The 14,165-nt window shown below is 34.0% G+C and overlaps 2 protein-coding genes across 6 annotated transcripts in view; one reads left to right on the plus strand and one right to left on the minus strand.

The window, feature by feature from the left end:
- LOC133317072 (myosin-15) overlaps positions 1 to 7,694 on the plus strand; it is a 32,617-nt gene extending 24,923 nt beyond the window's left edge. For 3 of the 5 annotated variants that reach the window (XM_061518874.1, XM_061518875.1, XM_061518877.1), the window contains 9 exons: positions 3,650 to 3,826; positions 4,389 to 4,529; positions 5,232 to 5,302; positions 5,468 to 5,567; positions 5,635 to 5,691; positions 5,778 to 5,834; positions 6,429 to 6,509; positions 6,589 to 6,671; positions 7,103 to 7,694. In XM_061518874.1, the coding sequence (XP_061374858.1) occupies positions 3,650 to 3,826; positions 4,389 to 4,529; positions 5,232 to 5,302; positions 5,468 to 5,567; positions 5,635 to 5,691; positions 5,778 to 5,834; positions 6,429 to 6,509; positions 6,589 to 6,671; positions 7,103 to 7,226 (891 nt within the window). In that variant the 3' untranslated portion in view covers positions 7,227 to 7,694. Of the gene's footprint in view, positions 1 to 3,649; positions 3,827 to 4,388; positions 4,530 to 5,231; positions 5,303 to 5,467; positions 5,568 to 5,634; positions 5,692 to 5,777; positions 5,835 to 6,428; positions 6,514 to 6,588; positions 6,672 to 7,102 lie in introns of all 5 variants that reach the window. The other 2 variants (XM_061518873.1, XM_061518876.1) reach the window with 2 other exon arrangements.
- Positions 7,599 to 9,695, minus strand: LOC133317073 (protein OXIDATIVE STRESS 3 LIKE 1). The gene is made up of 2 exons (XM_061518878.1): positions 9,401 to 9,695; positions 7,599 to 8,871 (listed from the first exon to the last, which is right to left on the minus strand). Exons 1-2 carry the CDS (start codon positions 9,604 to 9,606, stop codon positions 8,355 to 8,357), a joined length of 723 nt encoding a protein of 240 aa, XP_061374862.1. The 5' UTR covers positions 9,607 to 9,695; the 3' UTR covers positions 7,599 to 8,354.
- Between the last annotated feature and the right edge of the window lie 4,470 nt (positions 9,696 to 14,165).

A 14,165-nucleotide genomic window follows, 5' to 3' on the forward strand; every position in this document is an offset into this window, starting at 1 on the left:
GAGCAGCAGCTTCAACTGTACCTACAAATTAGACATGTATCAGGAAAAAGCTTTATAGGCTGAATCTGCAGCATGTCCTTAGTTCTCTTTTTTAAGGGTTGACAGAGGAATATCATGACCAGAGAGGAGTGCAAGGAATAGTAAGACATCCTCATTAGAGAAAGCTACAATACAATCACACTAAATATGAAAATGTCAAAGTAACCAAGCTACCCAGTCCCTTTCTATATCATTGGAGTTGAAACTTAGAATTATGAATCTGAATAATTTTGCTTCTTTATTCATGTATAGAGCCCCTGCACCGAACGGGAGCTATATAGCACCGCTTTGCCCTTTCTATTCATGTGCAGAGCCAGTCCTTGATTGGAACTTCTCTAATACCATCTCAGAAATGCAGAATGTAGTTTCTATTATTTTTTGGTAATACCGATACAAACATGGGCTGGATTTATAAAAATGTTAGCCTTGATAGAAAAGGAAATCATTTATTGTCAAAATCCCTGTTTTTGGGATTTTCTACTTGAGTAAAAGATAAAATTAAATGTGCCTAACTCTAGCAATGAAATCTGTTACAGAACATTTCCTAATATAGATAATAGCATATCACGGTTTTCTCATACTATCAATTTGATCCAACTTGCCAAATCGTTAATTGGGAAGAACATAGAGGTCAGAGTTGAAGTGATGGAAAACCCCCCGTCGAATTCTTGAAGAAAACGGCCAGCAACCATGATCTTCAGCTTCCTTTGTTGAATGCCAATCTTACTGTTGCATCTTCAGCTCCAAGCCAACAATGGCAGTACTGGGTTAGGTTTCCCGTTCTGACATCCGTCGTTGGGTTTCAGGCACACCTCAGGAGGAGCACTAATAGCTCGAACTGGGTTGCCAGGGTTGGGTCCAGGTGTTCTAGCGAGTCGCCAGCAAGGACAGGTGGTGTCAGAGTCAAACCGAAGTGTTGGTTTCCCTAAACCAAGTTCCGAATAAGAACTCACATATAAGGCATGGACCCTCAACACACCAAGCACCAGTGTCCAGTGTAGGAAGCTCTCTCCGTCGCACAGCAAAGGAGCCAGGCAGTTGTCATATCATGACTATCTACAAAGATGGGAAGAAGGCTGGTGTTTCTAGTGTGACAAACTGTTCAATGCAATACACTGATGTCTGGAAAAAAGCATATGGGTGACAATTCTCGCAGAGGAAGAGCAGCTAGACAAAGATGGAGAAGTTGTCCAAAATAAAGGAGTGTTAGAGTATGTTGCGGGTTCAGCTCATTCCAGATCAGGAATAAGCTTTGTATGGTAGAAAACAGAGTTTAACTGTTGTAACCTATGAAGCACCGATACGCAGAATTTTTTTTTTCCAACGTATCGGACATGCGTCCGATACCGATACACTTCCGATACAGATATAATCAGAACCCATTATAGGAAATATGGAAGAGAAAGGAGTGATGGGGAGAGAGCAGAGGCATTTCGTTTTGGTTTTAAAGATGACGGCGTGGATTTCTCTCGTCAACCATGTTTGGGGAAGTGAGTGACACATGGATGGATATCATGAAGGTGATAAAAATCATTGACCCGAAGCATTACACGTGTGCAAAAGACAGCACTGGGCAGTGAAACAGCCGCACGTAGATAGGAATAGGATTAATTCATTTGTGTCTACTGTCTGCTGATGTTGATCATGGTTGAAATGAAGGCGTGGAAGCTGGTCGAAACTGCACGTGGTTATTAAACAAACAAACAAACAAACCAAAAAAAAAAATAGTTTTTATTATTATTTTTATTCTTTAATAATTTATTTACAAATTATCAATTGAACAAAGTTGCTGTACATATAATAACCATTATTTCTTTTTATTATATTTTGTTTATGTGTAATACTAAGACGTATCGGAATGTATCGAAATATTAGTATTTTTGAAGTAATGTATCGACGTCCCTATTAGGAACGTATCGAAAACGCCGTGTCAGAATCGGTGCTTCATAGGTTGTAACAGCTGTGACAGCTTTTTGACAGGTTATTACTAACTCTAAAAAACTCAGTTAGAGTCAGTTCAGATCTAGTTTAGATCCTCTCCTATACTCTAGTCTATATATATTCAGTTGGATCAACAGATTCAGTAGATGAATAACATTTCTCAGATTCTCACCACTCTTTCTCGGTTCTCTCTCTCTCTCTCTGGTTTCTTTTGTCCCGGAATCCTCTGTGAGTTCACATGCATCACTGATTCACAAGGAGAAAAGGGGAGATGGGAAGATGAATAGACAAAAGTCTCATGCTCATATTTCCACCTTGAGGACATAGTGGAATTTCAAGGGGGTGGCGGTTGATGGGAAGTGATAGAATTTGTTTGGTGATTATAAGGCGAGAGGCAGGGGCTTAGCTTAAATATTACGAGGGTAGAAAGGAGAGCATTTGGAGTTTTCAGCATTGAGAAAACAGAGCAATACTCAATTGTAAGGGAAAACCCTTGGAGGAGATTACTCTCCTTTGTTCTTTGTGTATGATTAGGAAAATCAATAAGTGTTTTTTCTTTCTCCTTTCTATGTTTCTCAGCTCTTTCTCTTTGAAAAATTGGACTCTGCTTTGAAGTTGCTAACAATATGCCTCAAGATATGGAATTTTTTCTGTCCAAAGGTGCACGGAAACCTGATATGAGATACACTATCCACCTTAAGAGATGCCTGAAAAGAGAACTTGTCTCGAGGATTTAGATTCCAAGGCAGAAGTTGCAGGTTTAGCATTGCACCTAGTCCGGTGTAATGATCCATGTTGTCTCTTTATTATATGGTGCCATAGTTCAATGATGATGCTCTGAGTTGTATTCAATAAAATAATAGGGCATGTTGTACCGTCTAATCTATTTAAGTAATTATAATTGCAGTTTTATGCTCCATTTACTCTTACACCATGTCACCACCTCTAAGCCACTGGACAATAAATTGAACTCCACTTGAACTTTTTCTGAACTGCTCTGAACATGGACACTAGTCAAACCTAACAATCATCTCCCTTTACAAATTCACCATCTACCAATGCTCTGTCATATGCTTTTGTACTCTTCTTTTTCCCTATGCTAGTTAAACTTTTCTTTTTAACATAGAATAAGAAAAAATGGAAAAAAAGTGATGTGCTGTTAATTTCCTTCCCAGTGCTGGTCTTGCTCCATCGATTCTGTATTGAATGTTGGGTTGGTGAATGATTAAATTGTACTATTGTAGTATATCCATAGGCAGAAGGCCAATAATGATAACAATTTTATTGACATATCTAAAATCCATATTGTTAAAATGGTTTTTCCCTAAGATTTCTCTTTTAACATGCTTGTGTAAATTATGCCAATGATGGCCGCCAAGAGAAAGCTCATTGACGAAGAAAGTGGAGAACAACCTAATTGTTTTTGTTATGATCATTGTTATGTTTGCAATTATTGATTATTTGAGACAATATATGAATAACTGTTATTGGATTGTTTTAAAGATTGTGTTATTATTGCATTATTTTTAATTGTTGTTTTATTAGGTTTTTTTGCCATGAGTTGTTTTTATTATTTTTTATATATTTTTGCATTTCACTCCGGTTGTTGCTGGTCTCCCAGCCCCTGTTTCTTTATCTTCCTTGTGATTTAGTATGATGCCATTTCCAGGGACTGAAGTCTCCATTGAAGTTTATTGGATATGAAGATGGTATTTCCCATGTGGAGGCTAGATATCCAGCTATACTTTTTAAACAACAACTAACTGCTTGTGTAGAGAAGATTTTTGGCCTTATACGTGATAACTTGAAAAAGGAGCTTTCTCCACTTCTGGGATTATGTATTCAGGTGGCATTTCTTACACATGTTTGATGTCTTGGAGATTCAAGTAATTTGTGACAAAATTACCATGTCATATTTTGTGATTCATTTTTCCTCTATTCTTGGTTGCCGTATAATTTCATAGTAGTAAAACACTTTTTTGTTGGGAAGGAGGGATTTGATGAAGTCACAAACTAAAGAAGTCGATTATGTGCTGAAACAGTTTGCATTGCGTTAGATTTTTTTTCATGAACTTTAATAGCAGCACTTGGCTTCAATCAATTTCTTCCATTGAGCATCATTGCATGTCAGGCCTCTTGAAGATCATTTATTCATCTATCCTGATAACCTTTCAATGAAGTTTAGACTCTGCACTATTAATTTTACATTAGTTGAAAAATTTTATTTGATCTAAATCGGAATTTATTTAATTGAAAATTTTCATTAAAAAGGAAAATGGCATTTTTTAATCCATGTAGCCTACTCTCCCAAGTGGGAAAATGCTTTTGTTGTTGTCTAGCTTTGATTTCATGGTTTTTAAACTAAATTTACAAAAACTATTTTTCTGATTATATGGGATACTGGTTAGGCACCCAAAACAGGACGAGTGCAAGGTGGGAAATCATCTAGATCCCCTGGTAGTAGGCTTCCTCAACAATCACCTGGTGGTCAATGGGACAACATCATCAAATTTTTGGATTCACTCATGAGCCGGTTATGTGCAAATCATGTATGTTCTTTATTATTTCAGTGATCTGTTTGTTACTGTGTTTGATCTGTGTTCATTCTTTTCTTTGTCCGATTTCCTTGATAAAAGTAGAAATTCTTTAAGACACAGAGAAGATAATCACAAAGATTTTGGAGGATTAGGGGTTCTCCTAAATGTAAAAAGAACACAAACAAGGGGAAAAAATCAATGAAGCTAAACTACCTAATTTCTGAGCATACTGGAACCATGTTCTTTACACCAAATAGAAGCCAAACACCTAATCTCATCCCAAATCAGCTGCTGATTCAATGAAACCTCCTTAAAGACAAAAAAAAACTACACTATCAAATGCAGAAAAGTATGGTGCAAATTGCACATTGCCATGAAATTTCAGCTTCTGGAGTGAGTCAATATTCATTCACTTCCGTCAATAATCACGTATTCTTTTTCTTTCCATCTTTTTCAAAGTCTGTTTTGCTTGAAATTTTGAATTTTGAATATTATTTTGTCGATTTCGTCCATGTACAATGCATTACATTGTATCCATGTATATGAATAATTACTTTCCTACTAAAGGAGCAAAATGTAGGGAACAAATAAGAAACAGATTCTGTCCTATCAGTAAAACAAATTTACAATAATTACATAATTATTTCTTTTGTATTTATAACTGTTTCTTGAGTGGTTAACGGTTTACTATCTTACCTAAAATTGCATGTTCAGGTACCATCCTTCTTTATCCGCAAGCTAGTTACTCAGGTTTTTTCCTTCATCAATATTACACTCTTCAACAGGTAAAAAACCCATTATTACTTGTATTAAAAAAAAAAAACCCATTATTACTAGATATGTTTTTCTGTTGCCTCAAATCACTAGTACGCTCTGTTGATTGATTTAGTTGATTTTCTGTAGTTCTATTCTCTAATTTTTAATTTTAAACTTCCCACCATCTCTGTTAGTCTTCTGTTGCGGCGTGAATGTTGTACTTTCTCAAATGGTGAATATGTGAAGTCTGGTCTCGCAGAACTGGAGAAATGGATAGCTAATGCAAATGAGCAGGTAAACTGCGTTGCTATTACTTCATGATTTTAGTTTTATGGCTTAACAAGGTACTTCTGAAATGTAGCATGCAGGAACGTCCTGGCACGAGCTGAATTATATAAGACAAGCTGTTGGGTTTCTGGTATAAGCACTTCCTTATTTGGACTTTTGAGTGTCTCAAATAGCACTACAATCTCATATTTATGCTTTCTTTTGTTTGAATGACAGGTAATACATCAGAAGAGGAAGAAATCTTTGGAAGAAATCCGGCAGGATCTTTGTCCGGTATGATTATCATTATATCATATTAATGGATTGCAGCATCATTTTTATCACATTAAGTTCCATCATTTGATGAAGATGCATAGGACATTGAACCTAATTTTCAGGGTTACAATCACGATTTATGGCCATGAGTTCTTGATTCTAGTTTTGTTTCTAGCTCATTTAATAATATTGGTGAAGTGAAAACTCTTCTTTAGGAGTTCAGTGAAGAAAGTTCGATGATATTAAAAAAGCTATTCGTGAATGTCAATATTTATTTCAACATTATTCATGCATTACCCGTCAAATTAATAGTTTCTTTTAAGAAAATACGTTGCTGATTCCGTTAGACATTAGTAGTACCTCTGATGCCTGACTGATCTATGAATACTGGGAGAATCAGCTGGACCATCATTGCATTGTGTTGGGGGGAGCATGTTTGGTCCTTAGTAACAATAGAGATCATTTTAAGCCATTGATTATTTCTCCTTTCATTGTTTCAAGTGTATGTTGTATTATTTTGTGTGTATCATGGGTGCAATATTCTTTTGGTATACATTTGCTGAAAATATACAATTTAAAGGAAGGTTAACCTTTCGGTAGTTCACTTAACAGGCATTAACTGTGAGGCAAATCTATCGTATCAGTACTATGTACTGGGACGACAAGTATGGAACCCAGAGTGTGTCCAATGAGGCAAGTTGTGTTTTAAATTGATTTAAAATACTATTATGATGGTAGCTTCCTTCGAGTTCTGAACTTATATAATGAACAGGTAGTTAGTGAAATGAGGGAAATTGTGAGCAAGGACAATCAGAATTTGACCTCAAATTCGTTCTTGTTAGATGATGATATGAGGTACTCTGCCTTCTCCCTTCCGAGTTTTTTTCAGTTTTTTGTAGTCTTTTACAATTAGTGTTCTTATGGCCGTTTCTCAAAGTTGGCTTCTAAAGGAGGTTTTTTTTTCTACTTGTTATTAACCTTTTTATGCGATACTTAAACAAATCTAGATGTGGTGGCTTAATCTGATTTGTCATGCAGCGTGTCTAGGTTAAAGTGCATACTTCATGCTTCAATCAGTTCTTTATTGCATTTCAGTATGATGACAAACAAAGAACTGCTTTTGCTACATTGTCATAGATATATAGGATTTTAGATACTGACTCATGGATGTAAATCTCTAATACTTTTGAGATTTCCTTGCGTAAAATGTTTTCATGGGACCTAAAATATATTGGGGATTCCATTTGCTGTGATCCCTTCGTCTTAACCTTCAATTCTTGGTGCAGCATTCCTTTTTCTGCTGAAGACATAGATAAGGCAATCTCTGCTATAGATACAGATGATATTGATCTCCCAGCATTTTTGTGTGAATATCCTTGTGCCCAGTTTCTTATTTTACATGAGAAGTAATTGATTTACGATTTCAAGATCGTTGCTCAAGCTTGAAACTTTGCTTCAACGTTTGATCCCTGGAAAATGTTTCCCTTCACGTGGACAGCAATCTTAGTTGTCATCGGATTTATTGGTCTCGTCACTTACTGCATCTGCCAATCATGATATTAATTACCAATGGGAGATGGAAGAATGGTTCTCTTGGTTTGATTTATAATTTTCCCTAAATTACGTAGTTAAACCAGCAATTTGTAATCATCCGAAGGACAGATGACAGTCTAGGCTTGACGTGCTGCTTCTATTAGTATGCAGCTCATCATCTTAGGTCGATTTATCATCGGGTTTTCTGTTGTATTCTATGTATGTATGCAATTGTAATCAGAGCCTTGGTTAAAGAAACTAATATTTTATTCATTGATGTAAATACTCAACTTCGTCCTTCCGAGTTGCAAATATAATTATTTCTCGTTACTTTTTTAACCTTAAGCATGTCGTGGTGGTGCCGACTTTTTTGTTTGAAAACTTGGAAGATCAGCTGTACACAAACAACTTCATAATGAAAAACCCCTCTTACCAAAATTCCCTTTGAGTCTGCTAGATACAAAGATACTCTTCGCTCCACACAAATTAAACAATAATATCAATTATACACATACCGAATCCAACTTCCCAAGCCTATAAGGACAAGGGTGAGCAACTTAAGTTTACTCCCTTGAGTTGGCTTCAAGGAACGTTTCGAAAAATTTGTAGCAACTTAAAAGGGGAACCAGCCGAGTAATGGCTAATAAGAATGATCGATCCACCAGATACAAATCTCGATATTTAGTGTACGCCATTGTCCATCTTATAGATCCGTGGACGTGTTATCAGATTCCTTAGTTCACCGGACGATTTGCAATAATTACACGTTACAGAGGCATATAGAATTCTTCTTAGAGGACTAAAAACCGAAAGGGTAGGAGTTAGTGCTCTCTCTCGCAAGGCCTGCCATATCCTACGATAGTCAACCTAAGATCAGAATAAAAAAAGTCTATGATTTGTTTCTTCTGCAACCTCCTGCTAGCTTAGACGAAGAAGAATAGCACATGTGCAAGACATTTCATTCAAAGAAGTCGAAACAAAGTTGAGTTATTGGGTTAGTTTTTTTTACGATAGATGAGCTGCTTCATTACCCACGGTGGTGTTGGGCATCATCTTTATTGTTGCAAGAGTAGCACAATTTTGAAGATCGGCCAAGGAAATTGTTCTCCAGGGAGAGAAATTCTGGTGCAAAGGCGAGGATGGAGATGCGGTTGCACTAGATACTAGTCGATTTCGCGGATGGAGTGGTGGTAGATGTGGTGGTGACCTCGGATTTGAGCTTGAAGTTGAATCGTCGCTCGTACAACTACTGCTGCTGTCATAGTTGATGGCAAATGCAAGAGCCACAGCGCTTCGACTCGAGCTTATTGTTCTCTTGGAAATGCCACCACCGTTGCTTCTCAGAGTTAGAGGTAAGTTTCGATTCTTTTCCCAAACATGATTGAATGCCATCATATTTCTACGCCTCCTGCTGTAAGCATTCTCTGGTTTTGCTATGTCTTTCACGGATGGGGAAGTAGCAGCATCTGCCAGACTCGTGAACGACTTTGACTTACCATTATAGAACGTTGAGATCCCCCTCCTGTCAATAACATAACTCCAACCATCAGAGACCAATACACTACACACTACACACACATATATATTATGGATTCATCAGGTGAATAGCAAATCGAATTTAACATTTTACTACTACTACTACTACTTATAGCCAAAAAAATGCATACAAATTATAGTTAAATTCACCGTATTATCACCATATTTCATTCAGACAGGGAAAGAATTTGCAAACATAGTTTTAGTTATTAAGGTCTTAAAAAAATGCATCTATTCCACCTTAACAACCAGTATTACGCTTATACCCTGAGATTAACTTGCAAAATTCTTAGCACTAGATCTCTCGGTACGGAAGCTTATTTAGGTAGACATATAATTTGCAAATCAAATTAGAATCGGTGTTTTTCGTTAGATAACTTAAAAAGTAATTTGATTAAGTCCTCATAATAAAATTCATCAAAAATAAAAATAAACTTTATAAATGAATCTGTACAAAAATAAAATAAAAAATAAAATAGCATGCGAATAAAGTAAGGATCGTGATCTTAGAATACCTGATGGGGAGAACCTGTTGGAGGGAGTCCATCATGTCCAAAGATCCATTATATTTAAAGGCACTCTGAGCCTCATTCTCATTCTCATTCTCACCGCTTTCTGTCTCCGACGACACATCGCTGTCTTTTCCGATCGACGACGACGACGACGTCGTTGAAGATGAGCACGGCTCATCTTCATCTTCACCCAATGCTTCCATCCTCATCTTATCCAAGATTCAGTCCAACACTCACCAAAATCAGACCAAAAACCAAAGTCTTAGAGAGAGAGAGAGAAAGGGACACAAACATACATTACATACACAAACAACACATTGTGTCTTCCTTTTTTTGTTTCGTTATTTATAATTTTAGTATGTAATTAGCTTTGCACTTTAATATTATTATTTTTTATTTAATGGATAAAATACCGAACACGATAGCGTTGTACTCTGTTCCTTTTTACTTTTAATTTTATTTTATTAAATTAATGGGAAAATCTGGAAGGCCAAATCCTGGCCTTATCCTCATCTGCTCCATGTTAAAAAAAACACGTCTTCATACCCTTTTTTTTTTTTTATTTCTCTTTTTTCTAATTAAATTTGAGGTGTGATCAAGTGCTTCGCGTTGCAATCACTTGGGGAAGCCTATTGAACTTTCCTCAAATAGTAGTATCAAAAAATGTTTGGCAGACAAGCATTTCGCAAAAAATGTTAATTTGAACTTTGGAAATTAATGTGATTAACTAATGTTATTAATATCGGAGCCGTTGAATCGAAAATCAAACCATCGAGAAATTGAGCTACTCAATTTGTCTTTTGATATTCATTATAACATTTTTCTTTTGTTGTCATAAATCATAATAACTTTAAGAGAAGAAGATATTGTCTTATTCAATGGACATTCAACAAATCAAAATGCAAGGATTTATTGTATTATTTATGCAGATGACTTATATTAATGTAAAAAATATGTGGACAGGAATTGAAACCAATACTTTACTATGGGCAACAATTGGAGCCACGACTTTTTCTTAGGGTTGTTTGATTTTCCAATCGATTATCTTTTGACTCTGCATGTTATCAGTTTAAAAAGTTGCTGTAGCTATAAAATACTTTTTGACTTATCGCAAGATTGCACAGAGTGGTTAATGCTATAATCCAGGCTTAATAAACAAACTAAATATATTATTTTTAGGACTTGTTACTTTCACATCAATATCAAATTATTTATTTAATTAAAAAATTATAACTATTAAATATAAATGAGATTAATGATAAAGATTGAAAGTATAATTTACTTTGATGTAAAATAATTCTGACCTATTATTCTTTTATAGTTAATTACAATATAATTAAATTCACACTTATCATTAAGTCTGTAAGAATATTGAAGAACTGAGTAATTGACTTAATTATAAAATCACTTGAATTAGGTGCATATAAAATATATAATAAATATAATAATTAAAGTATTATAATAAATATACAACCTTGAATCAATATTTAATGAAAATGAATTCTCTTAAGTCAAAAAAAAAAAATGACATGATCATGTGAGAAAATCACAATAATATAAAGGTTAATCAATGATTATAATTTTGTAATTATCTATTTTAATATATTTTTATTTTTTTTCTTTTATTATCATTGATTTATTTTTATATAATTATAATTTTTAACATGATCTATTTATATTTTTTTTAAATATGAGAGAGGATGATATCCGATTACATTAGATATAAGTAGAGGTGGCAAAGTGGGCGGCTCACCCCGCCCCGCCATCAACTCGTCAAAAAATGAGTCAGCCTGTCCCGTCCCGCTTTTGAAAGTGGACTGAAAAACTCAGCCCGCCCCGTCCCGTTTGGCGTGTTGGTCTGTCAGCCCAAGCCTATTTTACACTGACCCGCCTCGGTCCGTCTATGCCCGTCATCAACCCGCCAAAAAATGAGCATGCCCCACCCGCCTCACTTTTCAGATGGGTTAAAAAACTCAGCCCGCCGAACCGAGTCCGTTTTGCTAGCTCTAGATATAAGTAAGAGGAGGAGGAGTGCGTGCGTGCGTTAGAATAGAATAAGTGAGAGCATGAGAGTTATTGTGGGAAGGAGAGTACGTAGGTGATCTTTGCATGAAAAGGATCATGCGAATTAGGAATGGGATATACGGAATGTCGCTGCAATGCAGTGAAATTAATGGTCCCGTTCCGAGCCTACCCATAACCACATGACGACAATTTGAGGAATATGAAAGGTAGTTAAATGGTTTTTAAAACTAAATAAATTTTTAACCCAAATATTTTTTAAAAAAAAAAACTTTAAAGATAATAAGTGATATCTCAAACAATATATTATATTAAGAGAAATAATATTTCTGATTTTTCTGTATTAAATTTTATATTAAAATATAGAAAATGAAAATAATTAATTTAAAGTAAATGATCAAAATGAATTTATCTACTTATATAAAATTAAATAATTAAAATTCGTGTTCTCATATGGATGTGATAGCTCCCGGCGATCAATCAAAAGTTTGAGAAAACTATCTCTTTACTGTACAACTACATCTGTGTTTAAACAAGTCATACAAGCATATGGTCATATGCATGAAGTCTACAAAATAAATAAGCAAATACCCATAAACATTTGTTTCCATATTTTTAAGTATGTTGAACTAATTAAATTTTAGGACTTAACTTTTATATACTTTTAATTCAAAGTTTAATTATATTATTATATAAACATATTAAAAAAATAATTTTATTAATTTCATGTTAAAGAAGATAAATTTGTGGGCTCTGCCATCTGAAAAATAAAAAGAAAATAAAAGAAAAAGGTGGCACAGTTATCGAAGAATGTGTAAGAGAGAAAGTTATTATATGTAGCATGAGAGTAATTTTTTCCTTAAAAAAATTATTCCAATATCACAATTAATATATGAAGAAAATATTTTTAAATTATATGTCAACGTATTTTTAGAGGACAATATAAAAAAATGCATATTAATAATAAATTAATATAAACGATAACGATGTTAATTTTGTCTAAGTTATGTTATGTTATTTGAATTGAACTTAACAGTATGCATTTATATTGTGTCGTCTTATATTTTTATTGATTCAGTGAAATATTTTTAGAGTTTAATTTTCAATAAAAATTTACACTATTATTTAATGATATAATGGCATAATATTTAATGAATTTAACTGTACATAATTTGTTAAAAAAAAATTAATAATACGACACGTCGTTAGATAGTATTATAAAATTTGTTTACGCTAAGAGAATATATAAATTAAAAAGGGCAAACTGCGGTGTAAAGGTTCCACAATATAGAGATTATATAGATTAAATTATTTTAAATATGAGTTTAGTGTTTGTCATTTTAAAGAACGTAAAATTATGTTATTTTAAGTAAGAAAAAGATATAAATAATAAAAATTATGGAAGAGAAAGTTAGTATTTTTTTAAAAAATTTAAATAAAAAATACTAAATTATTTCTTTCTCTTTTAAAATGACATATTTTCCCTTTAAATATATATGCAACAATATTCTTATTATTGCTATGCTTTGCACAATCAGCGTATTCGTTTGTGTATGCATCAACATGCAAGTATGTACGTATACATGGGTATAAAAACAGTATCGCGTAATGTGGTGCATTGGATGCGGTTACGTGGATAAGAACCTTCGGAAGATAATGAAGGTGAAGCTTATCCAAAACGGGTAAAGGTGGGACCCATTATGGGAAATGAAGAATAAAGCTCAACGGCTATCTTAGTATAAAGTATAAACATGTGTTTTGTGTAACTGTTGCTCCCTCTTTTCAATCATCCTTCATGTATTGTCGCGTGTCTCCCTTCCACACCGCCCATTATCTTGTCTCCTTAACAATACATGCATGCTAAAACGACATCGTTCACTTCGATATCAACTTAATCAAACTGTGTTTTTAAGTCATTATAGATTTTAGGTTTTTAAAGTTTATTTTTGAGTCTAATATTCGTTTTATTAATTATCGTTTATGTTTTGTAAAAAAAAATTAAAAAACAGAAAGAGAGAAGTTGAGAGTATTGACATTTCCACCTACTCGAACTTATCGCATTACACGTGTTCACCATCACGTGGTTGAGAGTCACCATCAGGCTATCAGCTACCACCTTTCCTTTTGTTGGTTGTTAGCCTACTCGCAAGTCGCAACCCTTCAACCCTAATAGGATAACCGTGGGCAACACCAAAAATGCAACCCAAACATTAAATTCAAAAATAGTAAATAATGCGGTTGGTGTCTAAATCCAATCCACCTATGTCACATGATTGCATCAATTAGGCAGCAAAATCTTACAATATCATGTCAGGAAAATATAGTTTCGATTTTTTCAACTGTGGTCCGTGGGTTTGATAATTGATATATATCAAATCATCAAAAATAGTAAAATGTTTGGATATCAATCCCTAAAAGTTTTTTTTTTTTCGTATAACTTGGTCTCGGTATTTCTTCCTTAAAAAAACCGTATTATTTTTTTTATAAATTATAAATATTTTTTACGAAAGACAATTTTATTCAGAGCGGATCACAATTAAAGCTTTAAACATCTCTTAAAAATAGTATTAGAGAGAATCGAACATATACTCTTACCCCACCTACTCAGCTCTTATACGATAACTAAACTACTATCATTTGATAAAATCATATTATTTTTAAATGGGAACGATTATATTTATTACTATTTTAAACTTATTATTTTTATTACTTGATTAGTCATCATTGAATTAATTTTAAATAAGTG

Source organism: Gastrolobium bilobum, unplaced genomic scaffold, assembly GCF_033153095.1.
Source record: "Gastrolobium bilobum isolate Gb01-03AN ecotype WA unplaced genomic scaffold, APGP_CSIRO_Gbil_v1 utg5255, whole genome shotgun sequence".
Taxonomy (NCBI): domain Eukaryota; kingdom Viridiplantae; phylum Streptophyta; class Magnoliopsida; order Fabales; family Fabaceae; genus Gastrolobium; species Gastrolobium bilobum.

Coding starts and splice junctions, on each gene's coding strand:
- LOC133317073 (XM_061518878.1), bottom strand. CDS start 9,606: ATGAGGATGGAAGCATTGGGTGAAGATGAAGATGAGCCGTGCTCATCT. Junction 8,872..9,400: donor CAACAGGTTCTCCCCATCAG/GTATTCTAAGAT, acceptor TGTTATTGACAG/GAGGGGGATCTCAACGTTCT.